This window comes from Mustela putorius, unplaced genomic scaffold, assembly GCF_011764305.1.
Source record: "Mustela putorius furo isolate JIRA1106 unplaced genomic scaffold, ASM1176430v1.1 tig00001059_pilon_pilon_pilon, whole genome shotgun sequence".
NCBI classification, from domain to species: domain Eukaryota; kingdom Metazoa; phylum Chordata; class Mammalia; order Carnivora; family Mustelidae; genus Mustela; species Mustela putorius.
Genome location: NW_025421553.1, coordinates 2,504,129 through 2,520,769, shown reverse-complemented (window position 1 = coordinate 2,520,769; position 16,641 = coordinate 2,504,129). Strand labels below are relative to the sequence as shown.

General features: G+C 52.5%; 1 protein-coding gene across 18 annotated transcripts in view; it reads left to right on the top strand.

Moving 5' to 3' along the window:
• FAM193B (family with sequence similarity 193 member B) overlaps positions 1-16,641 on the top strand; it is a 32,366-nt gene extending 15,725 nt beyond the window's left edge. For 9 of the 18 annotated variants that reach the window (XM_045087112.1, XM_045087119.1, XM_045087121.1 and 6 more), the window contains 7 exons: positions 744-1,131; positions 4,816-5,017; positions 5,985-6,224; positions 12,285-13,305; positions 13,459-13,534; positions 14,333-14,430; positions 16,260-16,641. In XM_045087112.1, the coding sequence (XP_044943047.1) occupies positions 744-1,131; positions 4,816-5,017; positions 5,985-6,224; positions 12,285-13,305; positions 13,459-13,534; positions 14,333-14,429 (2,024 nt within the window). In that variant the 3' untranslated portion in view covers position 14,430; positions 16,260-16,641. Of the gene's footprint in view, positions 1-743; positions 1,132-4,815; positions 5,018-5,984; positions 6,225-12,284; positions 13,306-13,458; positions 13,535-14,332; positions 14,431-15,101; positions 15,345-16,005; positions 16,114-16,259 lie in introns of all 18 variants that reach the window. The other 9 variants (XR_006608685.1, XR_006608686.1, XR_006608683.1 and 6 more) reach the window with 9 other exon arrangements.

Here is a 16,641-nt window from a genome sequence, read left to right as displayed (position 1 = left end):
CAAAGAAAAATTCTTGGGTTATTGAGGTACTATGTAAATATTCATTAATGTCTATTTCTAAATTGAGGGCTTGAGATGAGTGTAACACTCCATGTTAACTATATTGGAATTAAAATACAGAAGAAGAAGAATAACAAAATTGAGGGCCTGAGTTCTCCAAAGGGGTGCTACTCCCAGAATTGTGGGAGTTGAATAGAATTCCATTTATTTTGATCCATAAGCCAAAGAAGACTCAGCAAAGCCTTTTCGTACTTCTCTGATATTGGGCCACCCCAGAGTCTGGCATACCCTGGCTGCCTCAGTCCCTATGGCCCAGAGGCAGAGCTTTGGCCTGTGGCTCCACTGGCTTCTCTAGACCCTTTTCTGGACCCGAGGAATGCTTACAAGCACGCAAGTCCTGGAGAGACCCCTAGAGAAACCCCAAGTGACAGGACACATATCCCCTATTTGTTTCACAGCAGAGGTGTTGTGGCCTTCCATGGGGTGGGCATTCCTGGGTCCTTCTCTCAGATCTGGGCTCCTCAAGCCTGTCCAACCAAGTTGCTCCCTGCAGGGAAAACTCTCCAGCCCAAGATACTGCTAGACTTTTCAAAAGTTCACATGGTTCACTGTGCTGAGAGGCTGTCCCCAGACAGGTACCCTCTGGTCACAGTAAGCAGGATGTTGTGACAGTGAGCCCTTGGGCTTTCCTTTCTAGGGTCTTGGCTCTCTCTCTGACCTCCTTCTTCCCCATCCATCCACAGGTGAGGTCTTCTCTATCTCGGAGCACCACCGGCACTCAGACCTCACTGCTCCACCTAACAGCCCCACTGGCCACCACCCCCAGCCAGCATCGCTGATCCCGTCTCACCCTGGATCCTTCGGCTCACCACCCCACCCACACCTGCTGCCTGCCACCCCGGCAGCGCCTTTCCCTGCCCAGGCTTCAGAATGCCCTGTTGCCGCTGCTGCCGCCCCCCACACCCCAGGGGTATGTCAGACCCCCCACCTGCCCTCCACCAGCATGCCGCTCCTGAAGATGCCTCCACCATTCTCGGGGTGCAGCCACCCCTGTAGCGGGCACTGCAGTGGGCACTGCAGCGGGCCTCTCCTCCCACCTCCCAGCTCTCAGCAGCTCCCTAGCACTCACAGGTAAGTGAGTGGCACGAAGGGCATACTCCCTGCCAATTTCAGCCTTGAGTTGAGAAACTTTACAAAGCTATACCCCTCCCCGGCTCATGATCTCTCTAGGATAGAGAAGTAAATCTTAGAAAATAAAAAAAGGGTAGACTCTGTGTCTTTTGTATAGTTTTTACAATCAGAAGTAGGTGTTTATTGTTTTTTTAAAAACTTGGAGGGGCGCTTTGGTGGCTCAGTCATTAAGCGTCTGCCTTTGTTTCCGGTCATGATCCCAAGGTCCTGGGATCAAGCCCTGCATCAGGCTTCCTGCTCGGCAAGGAAGCCTGCTTCTCCCTCTCCCACTCCCCCTGTTTGTGTTCCCTCTCTCGCTGTGTCTCTCTCTGTCAAATGATAAATAAAATCTTTTAAAAAATAAAAACTTGGAAAAATTCAGAGATGTCTAATGAAGAAAAAAATTTCCTCACAACCTAACAATAAACTTTTTTTTTAAAGATTTTTATTTATTTATTTGACAGAGATCACAAGTAGGCAGAGAGGCAGGCAGAGAAAGAGAGGAGGAAGCAGGCTCCCTGCCGAGCAGAGAGCCCGATGCAGGGCTCGATCCCAGGTTAAGCCTCTGCCTTCAGCTCGTCATGACCTGAGCCACCCAGGCGCCCCAAACTTTTTTTTTTAAGGTTTATTTATTTATTTTGAGAGAGAGAGAGCACACGTGCACGAGCAGGGTGAGGGGCAGAGGGAGAGAAAGAAAATCCATAGGAAGACGCCCCGGAGAGCTCAGAGCCCAACACAGGGCTCAGTTTCATAACCCTGAGCTCATGACCTGAGCTGAAATCAAGAGTTGGACACCTAACTGACTGAGTGCCACCCATGTGCCACGAATGATCAACTTCTTTTTTTTCTTTTTTTAAGAGTTTATTTATTTATTTGACAGAAGAGAGAGATCACAAGTAGGCAGAGAGGCAGGCAGAGAGTGAGAGGGAAGCAGGCTCCCCGATGAGCAGAGAGCCCGATGCGGGTGTCGATCCCAGGACCCTGAGATCATGACCCAAACCGAAGGCAGAAGCCCCAACCCACTGGGCCACCCAGGTGCCCCAGTTTGTAATACTGCAGTATATATTTCTTCTGATGTCTCTGCATATAAATTAGGTCCATGTTTATACATTGTTGTGTAGTTCTTTTTTAACATTATAGATCATTTCCCCAGTTAAGATTCTTCAAAAAAAACTTTCAAGTGACCACAAAATGTCTTACTGTATACCTCTAAGCATAATTTATCATTCCCCTATTTCTGGACATTGGGGCATTCTGATTTTTGTTTCTAAGATTTTATTTATTTGACAGAGAGCGTGAGTACAAGGACACAGAGTGGCAGGCAGAAGGAGAAGGAGGCTCCCCACTGAGCAGGGTGCCCCGACACAACACAGGGCTCAATCTCAGGACCCTGGGGATCATGACCTGAACCAAAGGCAGACGCTTAACCACTGAGCCACCCAGGCACCCCTGGGCATTTCTAGTTTTTAGCCACTAAAAACAAGGCTGTAATAAACGTCCTTGCGCCCAAATCTGTATTTGAGTTCGGAAGTACAGGCTTAAGGATTCCCTGAAGTAACTGAGTACTGAGGAAGTTTATAGTAATGGAGATGTGGAAGATAAAATTCTTTGGAGAAGTGTGTATTTTTGTATTATAAATCAGATCTGTGTTTAGTACGCATTTGTATTTTCTCATTGTAAAATCCTACCACCCCAGTACCACCAGTGCTGGCAGTTTTCCTTACAGGTCTTTCCCACACGGTGGTGGTGTCTATAAAGTGTGCAGCTTTTTGTTGTCCTGTTTCACTCAGCTTTCCTTGTTTGGTTCCTATGTGGTCTTCTTGGCCTAAGGCTAGAGAATATTCTCCATAGTATACTTCACTGTTTTCCAGTTGCTGATGATTTAAGTCACCAGTATTTTAACATTGTAAATAATCTCTCTAAAGATGGCTTTGCTTAAAGCTTTTTCCTCTTTTGTGTTTTTTTCTCCTTGGAATAGGTCCCTCAGAAAGAAAGAAGTTCTTAGTTTAAAGGTTGTCAAAATGTCTTTTTTGAGGATTTTTTTTTTTTTAAGATTTTTATTTATTTATTTGACAGACAAATCACAAGTAGGCAGAGAGGCAGCAGAGGGAGAGGAGGAAGCAGGCTTCCCACTGAGCAGAGAGCCTGATGCGGGCTAGATCCCAGAACCCTGGGATCATGACCTGAGCTGAAGGCAGAGGCTTTAACCCACTGAGCCACCCAGGTGCCCCTTTTTTGAGGATTTTTTTTTTTTTTTAGAGAGATCACAGTAGGAGAGAGGAAGGGAAGAGATCACAGAGAGAGGAAGGGAAGCAGGCCCCCTGCTGAGCAGAGAGCCCGATGTGGGACTTGATCCCAGGACCCTGAGATCATGACCTGAGCCGAAGGCAGCGGCTTAACTCACTGAGCCACCCAGGTGCCCCGGGGATTCTTAATACACATTGAAAAATTGCTTTCCAAAGGGCTCTCCAAATTGATGTAACCACCAATCTTGGGGTGCTAGTTTCTTCTTATTTTCAGCAGCACTGGGTGCTTTGATTTTGCTAATGTGGGTGAGAAATGGTTAGTTTGGATTCAGCTTCTCTGAGTACCACTGATAATGGTTTCTGCCCCTTGTTTTCTACTTCTTGCTCAATAGACTGCCCTGAGAGCCAAGCCGCCTCACTGCTCCTCACCCTGCCATTTCTCTTAGCTCCCACCCCTTGTCCCCAGCCCAGGGCACTCCAGCTTCTAACCCAGGGCTTTTGTTCTTCCGGCTCCAATTATGGGACTTCGTGGGCCCAGGTCTTTTCTTACCCTGAAAAAATGGGCTGTATTACTTGATGCCCCCAGTGCATCCTCAAGTCCAGAGGCAAAGCAGTACAGTGGGAGGGCATGAACTTTGCAAGGCACAGGCTGAGTCCTAGCCACTCTTTGAGCAAAACAGTTAAGCACTCGGACTCTTAAAGTTACTTCCACTGTAGGATGGGGGTAGCAACATCTATTTTGGAGGACTTGGGAGACGCTTAGAAATAATAATGCTAATTAGAGTACCAGACCCAAACAGTAAAATCACTCTTAGAGTCTGGGCCACATGGGACAATTCCTTTCCTAACTATAAGGCCCCACATGAAGGCAGCTCTACCCACTGGGGCAGACTCCATCGAAGAACCTTAGAGGATGAAATTGACCTCAGCCTCCTTCGGATGCTCCAGGGTAGCCATCGGCCCACTAATCTGTTTGGATACCTACTTACTGAGCACGTGCTGTGTACAGTGCTGTTATGCTCCACACTGGGACCTAAATATAGAAGTGGCATAGTTCCTGCCCTTAGAGAATGCAGTCTGCTCTGAGAAACAGGTGGGCAAACAGACCATCAGAGTAAAGTGTGATATACAGTAGCATAGAGAGGTATACACGCCCACTGTGTGACCCTCCAAGAGGGCCACACAGTGGGTGCAGGCACAGGGCCTGAGAGACAGCGAGGGTGTTGGCTTTGTTACTGTGAGAAATACTGATATGACCTGACTGCCTTGGCCTTTGTGGGATGAGGCAGACGAAGGGTATTCAGAACTGCAGTGGTGGGGGTGCTTCCCCAGGCTCCTGCTGCGGCCTGCTCCTTCCCTGCCCTCCCTCACCTGTGGGCTTGTCTTTCTCCCCCATCAGCAGGGACCCTGGGTGCAAGGGACACAAGTTTACACACAGTGGTCTGGCCTGCCAGCTGCCCCAGCCCTGCGAAGCAGATGAGGGCCTGGGTGAAGAAGAGGACAGCAGCTCAGAGCGCAGCTCCTGCACCTCATCCTCCACTCACCAGAGAGATGGAAAGTTCTGTGACTGCTGCTACTGTGAGTTCTTCGGCCACAATGCGGTGAGTGAACCTGCCCAGGCCAGAGAGGGCTGGGGGCCAGTCAAGGTGAGCCAAAGGAGCTGCTCTCCCCAGAGACACCCCCACCCCCCAACTCTCCTACCCCCCCCTACCCCCCACCCCCCACCCCCACCCCCCCACTCACAGGGATAACCACCACACTGGGACCCTCTGAGTCCTTGCAGCCTGTGTCCGCTCACTTGATCCTTAAAGCACATTGGTGAGGTAGGGATTTTTAAACACCTTGCTACCTTTGCTTTTTTCATGGTTTCTCTTAAGATTGACTTTTTTTCCTTAGGCAAAAGGAAAGGAAGTGGCAGAGAGAAAGCTATGATTCTGATGAGCATGCATACGTGTGTAATCACAGAGAAGCGAACGCTTGTGCGTGATGAAGGCAGAATGGAAGCAAAGGCTCTCCGTCCCCCAAGCGTGAGAGCCAGCGAGGGACAGGCCGTGAGCCCAGATGGCACCAGGCAGGAGGCTCAGGGCAGAGTACATGCTGTTTCTGGACAGAGGGCGAAAGCAGCTCAGAAGTCTCCTAAAGTGAAGAGGAAAGGGCCGCCGGGTAGGGTAGAGCAGTTGAGGACGGAAGAAATGAAAGTAATTACATTGTTAGTCACCTTTAAACTAAAAGTAATTATTCTCATTTTAGAGATGACAAAATCGAGGCACACAAAGACTCAGTGACCTGCCCAAGGTCATACAGCTTCCAAGTGACAAAGCCCGGGCTCAAACCTGCTTTCCTGGCTCCCAAGTCAGTGTGCTCACAATGCTGTTACGTACCTCCCACTCCCTCCGCCCACCGCCGCCTCAGCTCTGGGTCTGGCGGAGGCTGAAGCCACTTGGCCTTTGCGGCTATAGTAGAAAGAACAGTTGTCTCGCTTCTCGCCACATGTTCGGTGCCAGCGGGTGGGAGTGCTCCGGGCTTCCCAGGCCCAGGGTGTAACATCAGCACCTCCCCCTCCCCCAGCCACCCGCTGCCCCGACGAGTCGGAATTATACAGAGATCCGAGAGAAGCTCCGCTCGAGGCTGACCAGGCGGAAAGAGGAGCTGCCCGTGAAGGGGGGCGCCCTGGGCGGGATCCCTGGGGAGCCCGCCGTGGACCACCGAGATGTGGATGAGCTGCTGGAATTCATCAACAGCACGGAGCCTAAAGCCCCCAACAGCGCCAGGGCCGCCAAGCGGGCCCGGCACAAGCTGAAAAAGAAGGTGGGTGTGGGGGGGGAGCCTAGTTCTACTGCCTCTCCTCCCTGACGAATCCCTCGCCCCAACCCCCCAAGACTTGTGGGGCATGAGTGATGTTGGCTGCCAGAAGCTTCGGCGCAGCTCACTGCTCTGGGAAGGTCTGAATGCGTTTGGGAGGCATCAGGGTCAGGGAGCCTGGGGCCAGTGATTGGAGGCAAGATGAGTCCTGGCCTCAGAAGCTGCTTGCTGGATTCCTCAAAGCACAGGACTTGCTTCAGTCAGTCAGTCATGTATTCATTCAGCAAACACTTCTGCAAATACTGGGAGCCAAAGCATGACGCAGTTAAGTTCTCACCCTGGAGAAGCTCAGTCCAGTGGAGAGACTGACACAAAACTGGATGAGCATGTTATCATGTGACAAGCCTGGGGATGAGAGAAGCCCCCCCATCCAGGTTGGCACGCTGGAAATGGCTTACCAAGAGGCTGGCTTGAGAGCTGAGTTTCAGGGAGTGAGTTCTGTTTCAGGCATAGAGTGAGTTCTGGTAGCAGGCATAGAACATTCACAGCAGTTGAGGTTAGTCCAAGCTCAAATAGAGGAGAGGCAGAACAGTTAGTAGAGGTGAGAAAGGGCCTCATAGGTCCCACTGAAGAGTTCTGACTTGGTCCTGTTGCTGAGGGGGCATCACTGCAGGGCTTTTATCAAAGGATGTACTTCGTCAGATCTGTTTGCCACCATGACCGTGTGGCCCTGTGGAAGGTGGCCTAGAGGCATGACCCTCCCTGAAGGGACACTGAGGCCCAGGGAAAGCTGATTGATGGTGAGTCTGGAGCAAGGGAAGCAGACATGACTCGCTTTGGTGATCTGATGATGGAACAGAGATGAAGTCAGAGATGTCTTCCAGGTGTTTGCCTGGGTGACTGGCAGGATGGTGTGCCCTTCACTGAGCAAGGACAGGATTGGCAGAAGACAGGGAATTCAGTTGGGGCACGTTGACGCAGAGGTTCTCAGGAGACCTCCAAGTGGAGATGGAGGTGTGGGGCTGGGAATTGTCAGCTTGGAGATGTAATTGAAGCCATGGGAGTGACCCAGCCCATGGGCTGAGGGAGCTCCTCAGAGGGCTGAGGAGAGAATCCAATAAGCTATTCCTGGGTAGCCCTGCTCCCAGGCGAGCCCCTGGGCTTGGCAACTCATCCCCTGCCACCTAGTTACCTCTTCACCTGCCTGCCCCCAGCTGCATCTGCACAGTGCCACACTTAGGAGCCCAGCAGCTGAAGAGTTGGTTGTGACAACCAGCTAGCTCCAGGTCCTGGGTGGTCAAACAGCCCTAGTGCTCTGGAAAGCAGCAGTAATTCCACATCTTTTTCCAGCCCAAAGGACAAACCAGGACCCTTTCCCTGCAGCCTGAAGTAGTGAGCCAAGCGGTCCCACCACTGCCTTCAGAAAATGGTCAGCACTTACTTTCTCCCATCCAGTGCTGCCTGACCAGAAGTGTCCGGTGGGCAACAGCAGTCTCTCAGCCTTCCCTGGCTTCTTGAGGCAGTGGTTTCCAGTTAGGTCTCAGCAAGCAGGAATACTTTGAAGTTCCCGGGTCTGGTGTACTTTTCATAAATCTGTGTGCCCACACATCCCTACCCATTTGCTGATAAGGCTATTAACACTCTTCTCTCCCTTCCTTTTCCTCCTGGCAACTTCCTTCCAAGCTCAGATCTCCTCAGGTAACTTCTTCCACAGTACTGTACCTCACACGTGTCTCTCCCCTGCCATTTATCACACTCCACGCACTCATTCAGAAACCTGCTGCACCACTTCTGTCTGCCTGGTCCAGTCTAGAAGCCAGAGTGCAACATTGCACCAGGCAGTTGCAAGGTCAGGTGATAGGCAGTCATGGTCATTATCCGTTATGCATCAGCCTCCTCTCCAGTGTTCTTCCTCTACCTCTCAAACTTAACCACAGTCTGGCTATCCACCAAAAACAGCTTCTCCTGGGAGCCGTCCAGTGGAGATTGCTCATTCTCTCACACCTCAGGAGACCAAAAAAGCTGAGTATCTTTCTGCTCCCTTGTACCACTTCCAGACCGTGACTATCTCTCATGTACTAACCCCTACTCCTTTGAAATTGACCCTGGCTCTGCCATCTACAGTCTCTTGGCCACTCCTCTTCATCCACTGAAGGCTGTCACCTTGCCCTTTCTCCTCTTCCTAAGCCATAGAGATCCCCTGACCATCATTCACTCGCTGTCTTACCAATACTCTCATTTCCTTGTCCTGTTGCTCTTCTATTACACCCACTAAGAAAAATCACAGCCCTGGGTTTGACCCCCTCCCTGCCTCTCCCCTTCCACACCTCTAGGAAAGTGCTGGATCATATCTGTCTGTGGCACCCAGGCCGTGTGGTCCCCTGCTTGCCTGCGCCTTCACATTGCCTAGCACGCCTCTGGTCTACTTGTTCTTCATCACTTCTATTCACAGACCCTTTGTCAGCCCTCCAGATTCTTTTCCAATCTCCAGGCTTTACCCACCCCTCTTTTCTTTTTTGTTAGATGAACTCATTTCCTGGTTCAACAAGGAAAAAAGCCAGTGAATAGGCACTTCCTCAAACGTCGTACCATTCCACCGGCAGACTTTCCTTCTTGTCATGAGAGAAGAGTTACCCCTTCTGCTTAAGGCCGTGCAGTCCTTTCCTGCCACCTCAATCTAAGGTTGGCTTCCTGCCCTGGCTCCAGCCTCTCCTAGGCTGGCTCCCATCAGCATTTCACTCTCTTTTGTGCCTTGAGCATACAGCCTCTCTCTTGCCATCACCTTATCTCTTTCCTCCCATCCCAGTCAAATTTCTTGAAAACTGCTGTCTGCGTTCACTGTTTTTTCTATCAGCTCATTGCAAACTGTTTTCCTCCCTCCCCGCCACAGAACCACCAGTGACATCTTTGTTGCTAAACCATACCCTCTTAACCCATCTTCTCTGTCCACTAGGCATTTTGTATTGGTTATCCTTTTCAAACATGTTCTCTTTGGCTCACATGTCCTTGGCCAGGTGGCGGAAGGGAAGAACAGTGGGAATGCGTGTTCTCCAAATTTTTTACCTTCTCTGACCTCTCTTTTGTCTCCTTCATGGACCCCTCTTCCTTTCTTCTGACTCTCCCCTTGAGGCCCTCTCCCTAGCAAAGAAAGCCATCTAGATAGTGTTTTTCCTGGTTCACTATGTCTTCATATTTCCTCCCTGAACTTGACATTGAAAACTCCTGCTGCTACGAGGCACCTCCTCACAGATGTCCTGGTCCTCAGACTGAGCACATCCAAAACTGAGCTTGTTCTCTCTCTCCAAGGAGGCCTGCTCTTCCTTCTCCACTGTTGTCTAGTTGATGGCGCCACCAGCCACCAAGTTGCCCGAACCAGAACCCAGGGTGCCATCCTGGGAGGAATGCGTCGTGGTAATCGAGAGCAGCGGGCCTTGGAATTGGACCTCAGTTTGAAACCTGGCTCTGCACACTTGCTGGATGACCTTGGGCATATCACTTCACCTCTAGGCCTCAGTTTCTTCATCCACAACATGAGAATAACAGTAGAGCCTAACTCAGATGGTTGCGGGAATGAAACAGTGATGCACAGAAAGGCTCAATGGAGAGCACACGTGGTCAGGGAAGCGGCGGCGGCCCCAGTAGTCATCAGTATTTGTGGCTGTTTTTTGTGGCTCATCCCATCTCCCCACCTGTCCTTGAGTCCTGGCCACACAACCTCCCAATAGGTCAAACCACCCACTTCTCCCCACCCTACCGCTGCTACTAAAAAAGCCTTCAGTGGCCAAACATTGCCCTCAGCGTCAAACGCAGACTTGAACCTGACCTGCAGGGCTCTTCAGCCCCTGCTTAGCTTGCCAGATTCATCTCTCAGTCTCTCCTCCCTGGCCTTCCCACCTACCACTCCCGACCACTCCTGAAAGAAACCTGGGCACCAGTTCTCCCTGTGAATGTTGGCATTCCCTAAAGATCATGTATGCCCGTTCCCCAGTCACTTGCTGTTCCTGCTGCCTAGAAAGTGCTAGTCTTCATTCTAGGATGATCCCTGTCACTCTCCGGGGCCCAGTGAGCTGCTGTCTCCTCTGGGAAACACCTCTGATGGCCCAGTCTGAGTTCCCAGAGCATCTTGTCCGTCCTTCCCTGTAGCACTTACGCTCTCACTCCGAATTGAACAGCCTATTTACACGCCCGTCTCCCCCAGCAGACTCAAGTCCGCAAACAGACTCCTCATGCACAGCTGAATCCCCCAGAGCCCAGCCCAGGCCTCATCATCACTGGTCAAGAAGTGATCGTCAAACAGGACTAAAAGACCTAGGAACTGCAGATCACACCTGGGTGTGCTGTCCCAACTCTGCCACTTTCTAGCCGTGTGAACTTGGGCCAGTTCCTTATTTGTGCCAAAGTCAGTTGTCCTCATCTGCAAATTGAGGATAATGGCGCAACAAGGGCAGTTGTAAGGATTAAACGAGACAATGTGAGGAAAGGATCCGGCTCATGGCACGTTAACAGAAAGCATGTGTTCTGTGCTCTCCTCTCACTACCAAATCATGCTTGGTTCCATGTCACTTCCTCTAACTAATTGTTTTCAGACTTCTTTGTTTAGCAGCAGAACTCTTTTTTGCAATTGAAGTCCTCCATGGAACCTCCATTCCTAAGAGAAAAAGCTGTGCTGGTACAGGAGAGGAGTGATGTGACGGGCCGTCCAGTCCTTCATCCATCCATGCGGCCTCAGAGCTCTGCTCATGGCCTTAAACTCCATGGCACAAGGCCAGAAACACTGCTGCAGGCTCAGCTGCTTCCCAGCTTGAGCACCACAGTGCCAAGTCACAGCCTCTTCAGCACTGGGGGAAGGGGACACATGCCCTCTCAGGTGTTCTCTGGGCAACACTGAGCTATAGGTGGGCAGTTTTTCTCCCAGATACACCAAGGGGAACGGTAAGGTTCAGAGAGAGTAAGTGATTTGTCCAAGGTCCCACAATGGTGGTATTGATCTGTCGCAGAGCCCTATTGGGGCACAGGGTCACCCTCTTTTAAGTTGACTCTGAGATGGTGGCATGCCCTCTTTTCTCTCCCCAGTTTCCTTTTCCTGTTCCTCCCCCTCCATTCCCAAATCAGCTAGAAATATGTGAAATAGTGGAAGTCCTCCAACCCCTGGCCCAACACCACCACCTCCTTCCTATAGGCTTTTGACATCTGTCTCTCCTCTCCCTCTAAAGGCCTCCTTGGTCTGCTGGTGTGTGGAGGTTGGGTAGAGGAATGGAGTGACTCAGAGTCCACAGACTTCACTGTCATTCTCCAGAACCAGGTCTGTTCACACTGACTGAGAGAGCCTAGCATCCCAGTTCTCACCTAGGCAGAGGGGCTGCTTTTACTTGTGGGGCCCCATGTAGCTGTGCATTGTAGGCCATCAGGCACACTTTAGGACTGGCCGTGATTACTTGAGGCAGCTGAGTGGTAAGTGGCTTTTATACAGAATTTCTCCCTCTTCCATAGCACCCATACACACATTCCTGCCACCCAGAGTGTCTGACCTCCCATGGTGGTCTCACCACCCCCGTCTTACTTCTTGAAAGGCCTCTCATAATGCCAACTTTTTTTGCCCCGAATACCAGCAGAGCTGGAGAGTGACTGTAGCAGCCATCTCCCTCTCTTGTTCATCCCCACTTTGGTCTTCACCCCATAATTTTTTTTTCCACTTTTTGCAGATGAGTCCACTGAGACTCAGGAAATGAATGAACCGCTTAAGGTCAGACCTGGCAGGCAAGGTGCAATTAGCTGCATTCTTATCCCTTTGAGTCCTAGTGGTTTTAGGCTCTAGGACTGACACTGGGGACTCTGATGAACAAGCTATAAAAACTTATCCTTTAGGTCTGTCTCCATCCCCAGAACATGCACCGGTATCATTGCATTTCGTCCTCACTCCTGCAGAGTGGGGGAGCAGGTCCGGGTGGCCAAGGCCCTGCGTCTAGCCAGTTAGCTGCAAAGCTGGGCCCCAGGCCGATGTGTCAGGTGTCACACTGTGCCTAGCAGCTGCCGGGCCCTAGCTGAAACTGCTTCTTATATTGGCAGGAAAAGGAAAAGGCCCACTTGGCAGCAGAAGCTCTAAAGCAGGTGAATCGTAGTGTTTCCGGAAGCCAGGAGCCAAGGCCTGCCAGGGAGAGGCTCTTGGAGTGGCCTGACCGGGAGCTGGATCGGGTCAACAGCTTCCTGAGCAGCCGTCTACAAGAGATCAAGAACACTGTCAAGGACTCTATCCGTGCCAGCTTCAGTGTGTGTGAGCTCAATATGGACAGCAATGGATTCTCTAAGGAGGGGGCTGCTGAGCCAGAGCACCAGAGCCTATCCCCCTCAAACCTCAATGGCTCCTCAGAGCAACGGCCTGATATTAACCTTGACCTATCCCCTTTGACTTTGGGGTCCTCTCAGAACCACACGTTACGAGTTCCAGGTGAGTCGGCCCCACCATGGACAGAAATGAGAGGCTCTCACCCACCATGGACAGAGGTGAGGGGACCCCCTCCTGGTATCATCCCTGAGAATGGGCTAGTGAGGAGACTCAACGCTGTGCCCAACCTTTCCCGGGTAATCTGGGTCAAGACACCCAAGCCAGGCAACCCTAGCCCTGAGGAGCCAAGCCCAAAGGAGGTTCCAGGTTACAAGCAGGAGCTGCCTGAGCCTGTGGCCTCAAGTGGGAAGCCTCGGAAGGGCAAGAGACAGGGCAGTCAGGCCAAGAAGAATGAGGCAAGCCCAGCCCCCCGGGCCCCAGCCAGCCTAGAGGCTGCCAGTGCCAAGGGCCAGACCCCCAGCTCCAAGCAGCCAGGCAAGGCCCCGGAGCCTCCCAAAGTGGGCAGCTTTGCCGAGGCTGGAGAGGGGAGCCGGGGAAGCCAACCGGGACCAGGCTGGGCTGGCAGCCCCAAAGCCGACGAGAAGGGCAGCTCCTGGCGAAACTGGCCAGGTGAGGCCAAAGCACGGCCTCTGGAGCAGGAGTCTGTGCAGCCCCCAGGCCCAGCAAGGCCACAGAGCTTGCCACAGGGCAAGGGCCGCAGCCGCCGGAGCCGCAACAAGCAGGAGAAGACGGCCGCCTCCTTGGGTGAGTGCACCAGGAACTGAGTGGTTGACCCCCCCACACCCAGCCAGGCCACAGGGTGGAGGGTAGTCCTCGCGTCTGGGCAGTGCTGCCCCGAGAGCATGACCCCAGAGGCCTGGCCGTGGGCACTGAGCCCTCCTGGCTGTGTCTTCCTAGACGATGTGTTCCTGCCCAAGGACATGGATGGGGTGGAGATGGATGAGACTGACCGGGAGGTGGAGTACTTCAAGAGGTAGGTGTGGGGATGCCTTAACACCCACCCTCACCCTGACACCCTCAGAGAGAGAGCCTTGCCAGGCTCGCTCCCACTAGTCTATCTGCTGGAACCCAGGTGGCCACGCGGCAGGAAAAGGCATCTGTGTAAGGGACAGGGAGGAGGAGGCACTTCAGGCCCCAAGAAGCAGGACTTTCTCCAGTTTTATTTACTTTGTATATTCATTTGCACTTTCTCTCCTCTGCCTGGGCTGAGTTCTGGGCTGGAGGCAAATCAGATGCAGTCTAGATGGAGAGAGAAAGCCTAAACACACAGTCCAGCTGTAAGTGCTGTTGGAGGAGTAAGGATGTGGGGTTGCAGACCAAGCTGAGATTCAGGGGTGGGCAGTGCTCCCAGAAGAGATGGGAACCAGGCTGAGACCGGAGAAGTAAGGATGAGTGGGCCAGGTCAAGCAGGGCCTTTGTGACAGCAGAGCTAGTAGGTACAGAGGTTTGAGGCTGAAAGCAACACCCAGTACCGAGGGGAGCAGGAGGCAGCCCAGTGTAGCCAGAGTAAGATACAGCGTGAGGGGCTAACCTGTATCCCAAGGCAGTGTTACTGTCTTCATACACTGTTCATGGGCTCGCGGGCACCCTGTCCAGAAGGTCAGGAAAGCTCTCGTAACCTGCTAGGCCGCAATACTCTAGAACCAGAGGGGTTGTACAGAGCTGACTTGGTTCCTTTAGTGACCAAGACACATGGGACTAGAAATGGGGTCCAGCAAGGAAAGGGGGATCCTCTGATTGTGCTTTCCCTGGTGTCTGTCAAACCTAACAGGTTCTGTTTGGATTCTGCAAAGCAAACTCGTCAGAAAGTTGCTGTGAACTGGACCAACTTCAGCCTCAAGAAAACCACTCCCAGCACAGCTCAGTGAGGTATGGAGGACCCCCAAGTGTTGCATATACTTCTCTCTGCAAGTTCTATCACCTTGTGTCCCCACCACACCATTTCATGCTCAGGAGCACACGAGTTGGGCTAGTGGCTTGTCAGCCCTGGCCCCTGCAGTGACACAGTGAGGCCTATGTGCTCTGAAGACACAGGCCCCATCTCTTCTCCTGTGGCCCCTCACGCCTAGGCCTCTGTCCTTTCATAGCTCCCTCCTGGGCCAGACCCTCCTTAGAGCCCTCCTGCCTATGTTCCTGAAGGCCCTTCCTGCACTGCCATCCCTGGGCTATCTCTACCAGGCCTCCACTTCCCTCACCATCTGCCTCTCAAGAGCCGAGGCAGCCTTGCTCCCCAGAGGACTGCCCCCACTCCTGACATTGTTAGCCTCAGGGTTGAATTTCATTGCCCAGCCTGGTAGGCTGCCATTTAGGGTGCTTTCCAGCTAAAGCCATGCAGGAAGGGGCTAGCGCCAGAGGACCAGGGAGAGGGCAGATGAGATAGACCAAGGCCTCAGTGAGGTCATTTAGGCATGGAGGAGTTTGTAAGCACTCTCTCCCCAACCAGGGCAAGCCCCATGAAGAAATTAATAGCTAAGCTGCCTCCTGAAGAAGAGACCTAGCCCCAGCTGGGCTCGGGGCTCCTCTCCCAACCACCTACACAGGTCCTTTTGTGTGAAATGCTGACATACCAGATGACGCTGTGGACTGAGAACAGAAGACCAAGAAGCCACTGGACTGAGCACCATAGTGCAGGAGAGAAGAGTTACTGGCCCACAGGCCTTGGTGCCCGGTTTGCGGCCTAATGGCTGTGCAGTGCCCTATCTTAACCCTGTGCTCTGTCCCTGGGATCAGGCCTTTTCTGCCTGGTGACACAACTGCCTTTAAAGCACAGGAAACTGGGGCAGGTGAGCTGAACTCATGGAACCCCAGGAGGATCCTCCTCCTTCTCTTGTAAGTGCCAGGGCAGCAGACTTCCTGGACGTTCAGCCTAGTCTCTTGTCCTCCTCTGGGTCAGGATTCCCCACCCTTGAGGCTTGGCTCCCTATGGCCCCTTGGGCTGCCTGGAGACAGGACTGTCTTTAGACTCAGCTCAGCCCCTCTCTCTGAAGGGGCTGGACTCCCTGGTCTTTTGCCAAACTGAAATGTCCACACACTCAGGAGCTTCTGCTAGGGCGCCCTCCTGCCCCTTTTGTCCACTTTCACAGGATCCAGGAGTTATGGGGACCCCTGGCACTTTCATTTGTTGCCTCTTCTCAGAGAAAAAGGGGCATACCTCCTCCCACAGCCCAGTGCTCCTGTCAGCCAAGAAACCTCATCAGCCATCTTCTCTCAAGGACTCCCTCTTTGGTTGATCTCTCTCCCAAGACGGGGGATGTTTCTCCCTGCCCTACCCCACCATAAGGGCTCTTCATTGACCTTTTCCACCCTCCTCAGAGTGGGATCAGGAGGCCGGAGAATGTGTGAAAAAGCAGTGCCGGCACAGATTCGGGACCTAGCCTGGGCTGTGTCCCCAGAGTGTGAGGCAGGAATCAAGAGTGCATATGCTGCCTTTCCTCCACCTGTCAGCAGGAGAGCAAAGGCCAGAGTCGGGGATCTTACCCACCCTGGATGGGATAGACATGCTACCGGGGAGCTGTCCCCTGGCAGGGTCTCAACCTGCATCCTCTGCTGAAGGTAATCAAGGAAGTCTATTCAACATTTTCAGCCCAGGGAGCAAAAAACAGCAGGCAGCTCCTCCTACGCAGGGGACCCATGGAAACCCAGAGCCAGCACAGGGAGGCTAGGGCACAAGCTCACTCACTCATGCTCTGTTTTCTCAGCCCCCTGCCGGGTCGAGCTGCTTCAGGGTGTCCTGAGACCCCCAACTGCCAGCTGAAGGTCTACAGTTTCTTCCTCCACATCCCTACACCTGCCCAAGATCCTCCCTGCTCCTCACGTCCTGGACCAACCAAAAGTTGAATGGATGCTGTGCTGTGCTGGGGCCCCTCAAGACCTCCGCAGAGCCGCTTCCTGGTGCTACGCAGCCCCCTCACTCAGAGCCTGGGGGCTGGACTGGCCTGTGGGCCGGGGGCTGATGGTACTGCTGGCCCAACACTGCTCTCTTTGTGTTTGGTTTTGTTTTTGTTCTTGTTTTTCAATTCTTTACTTTTGATACTGTGAAGATCTTTCCTGCCGAAAGATAAAGCAACATTTGGACACAGT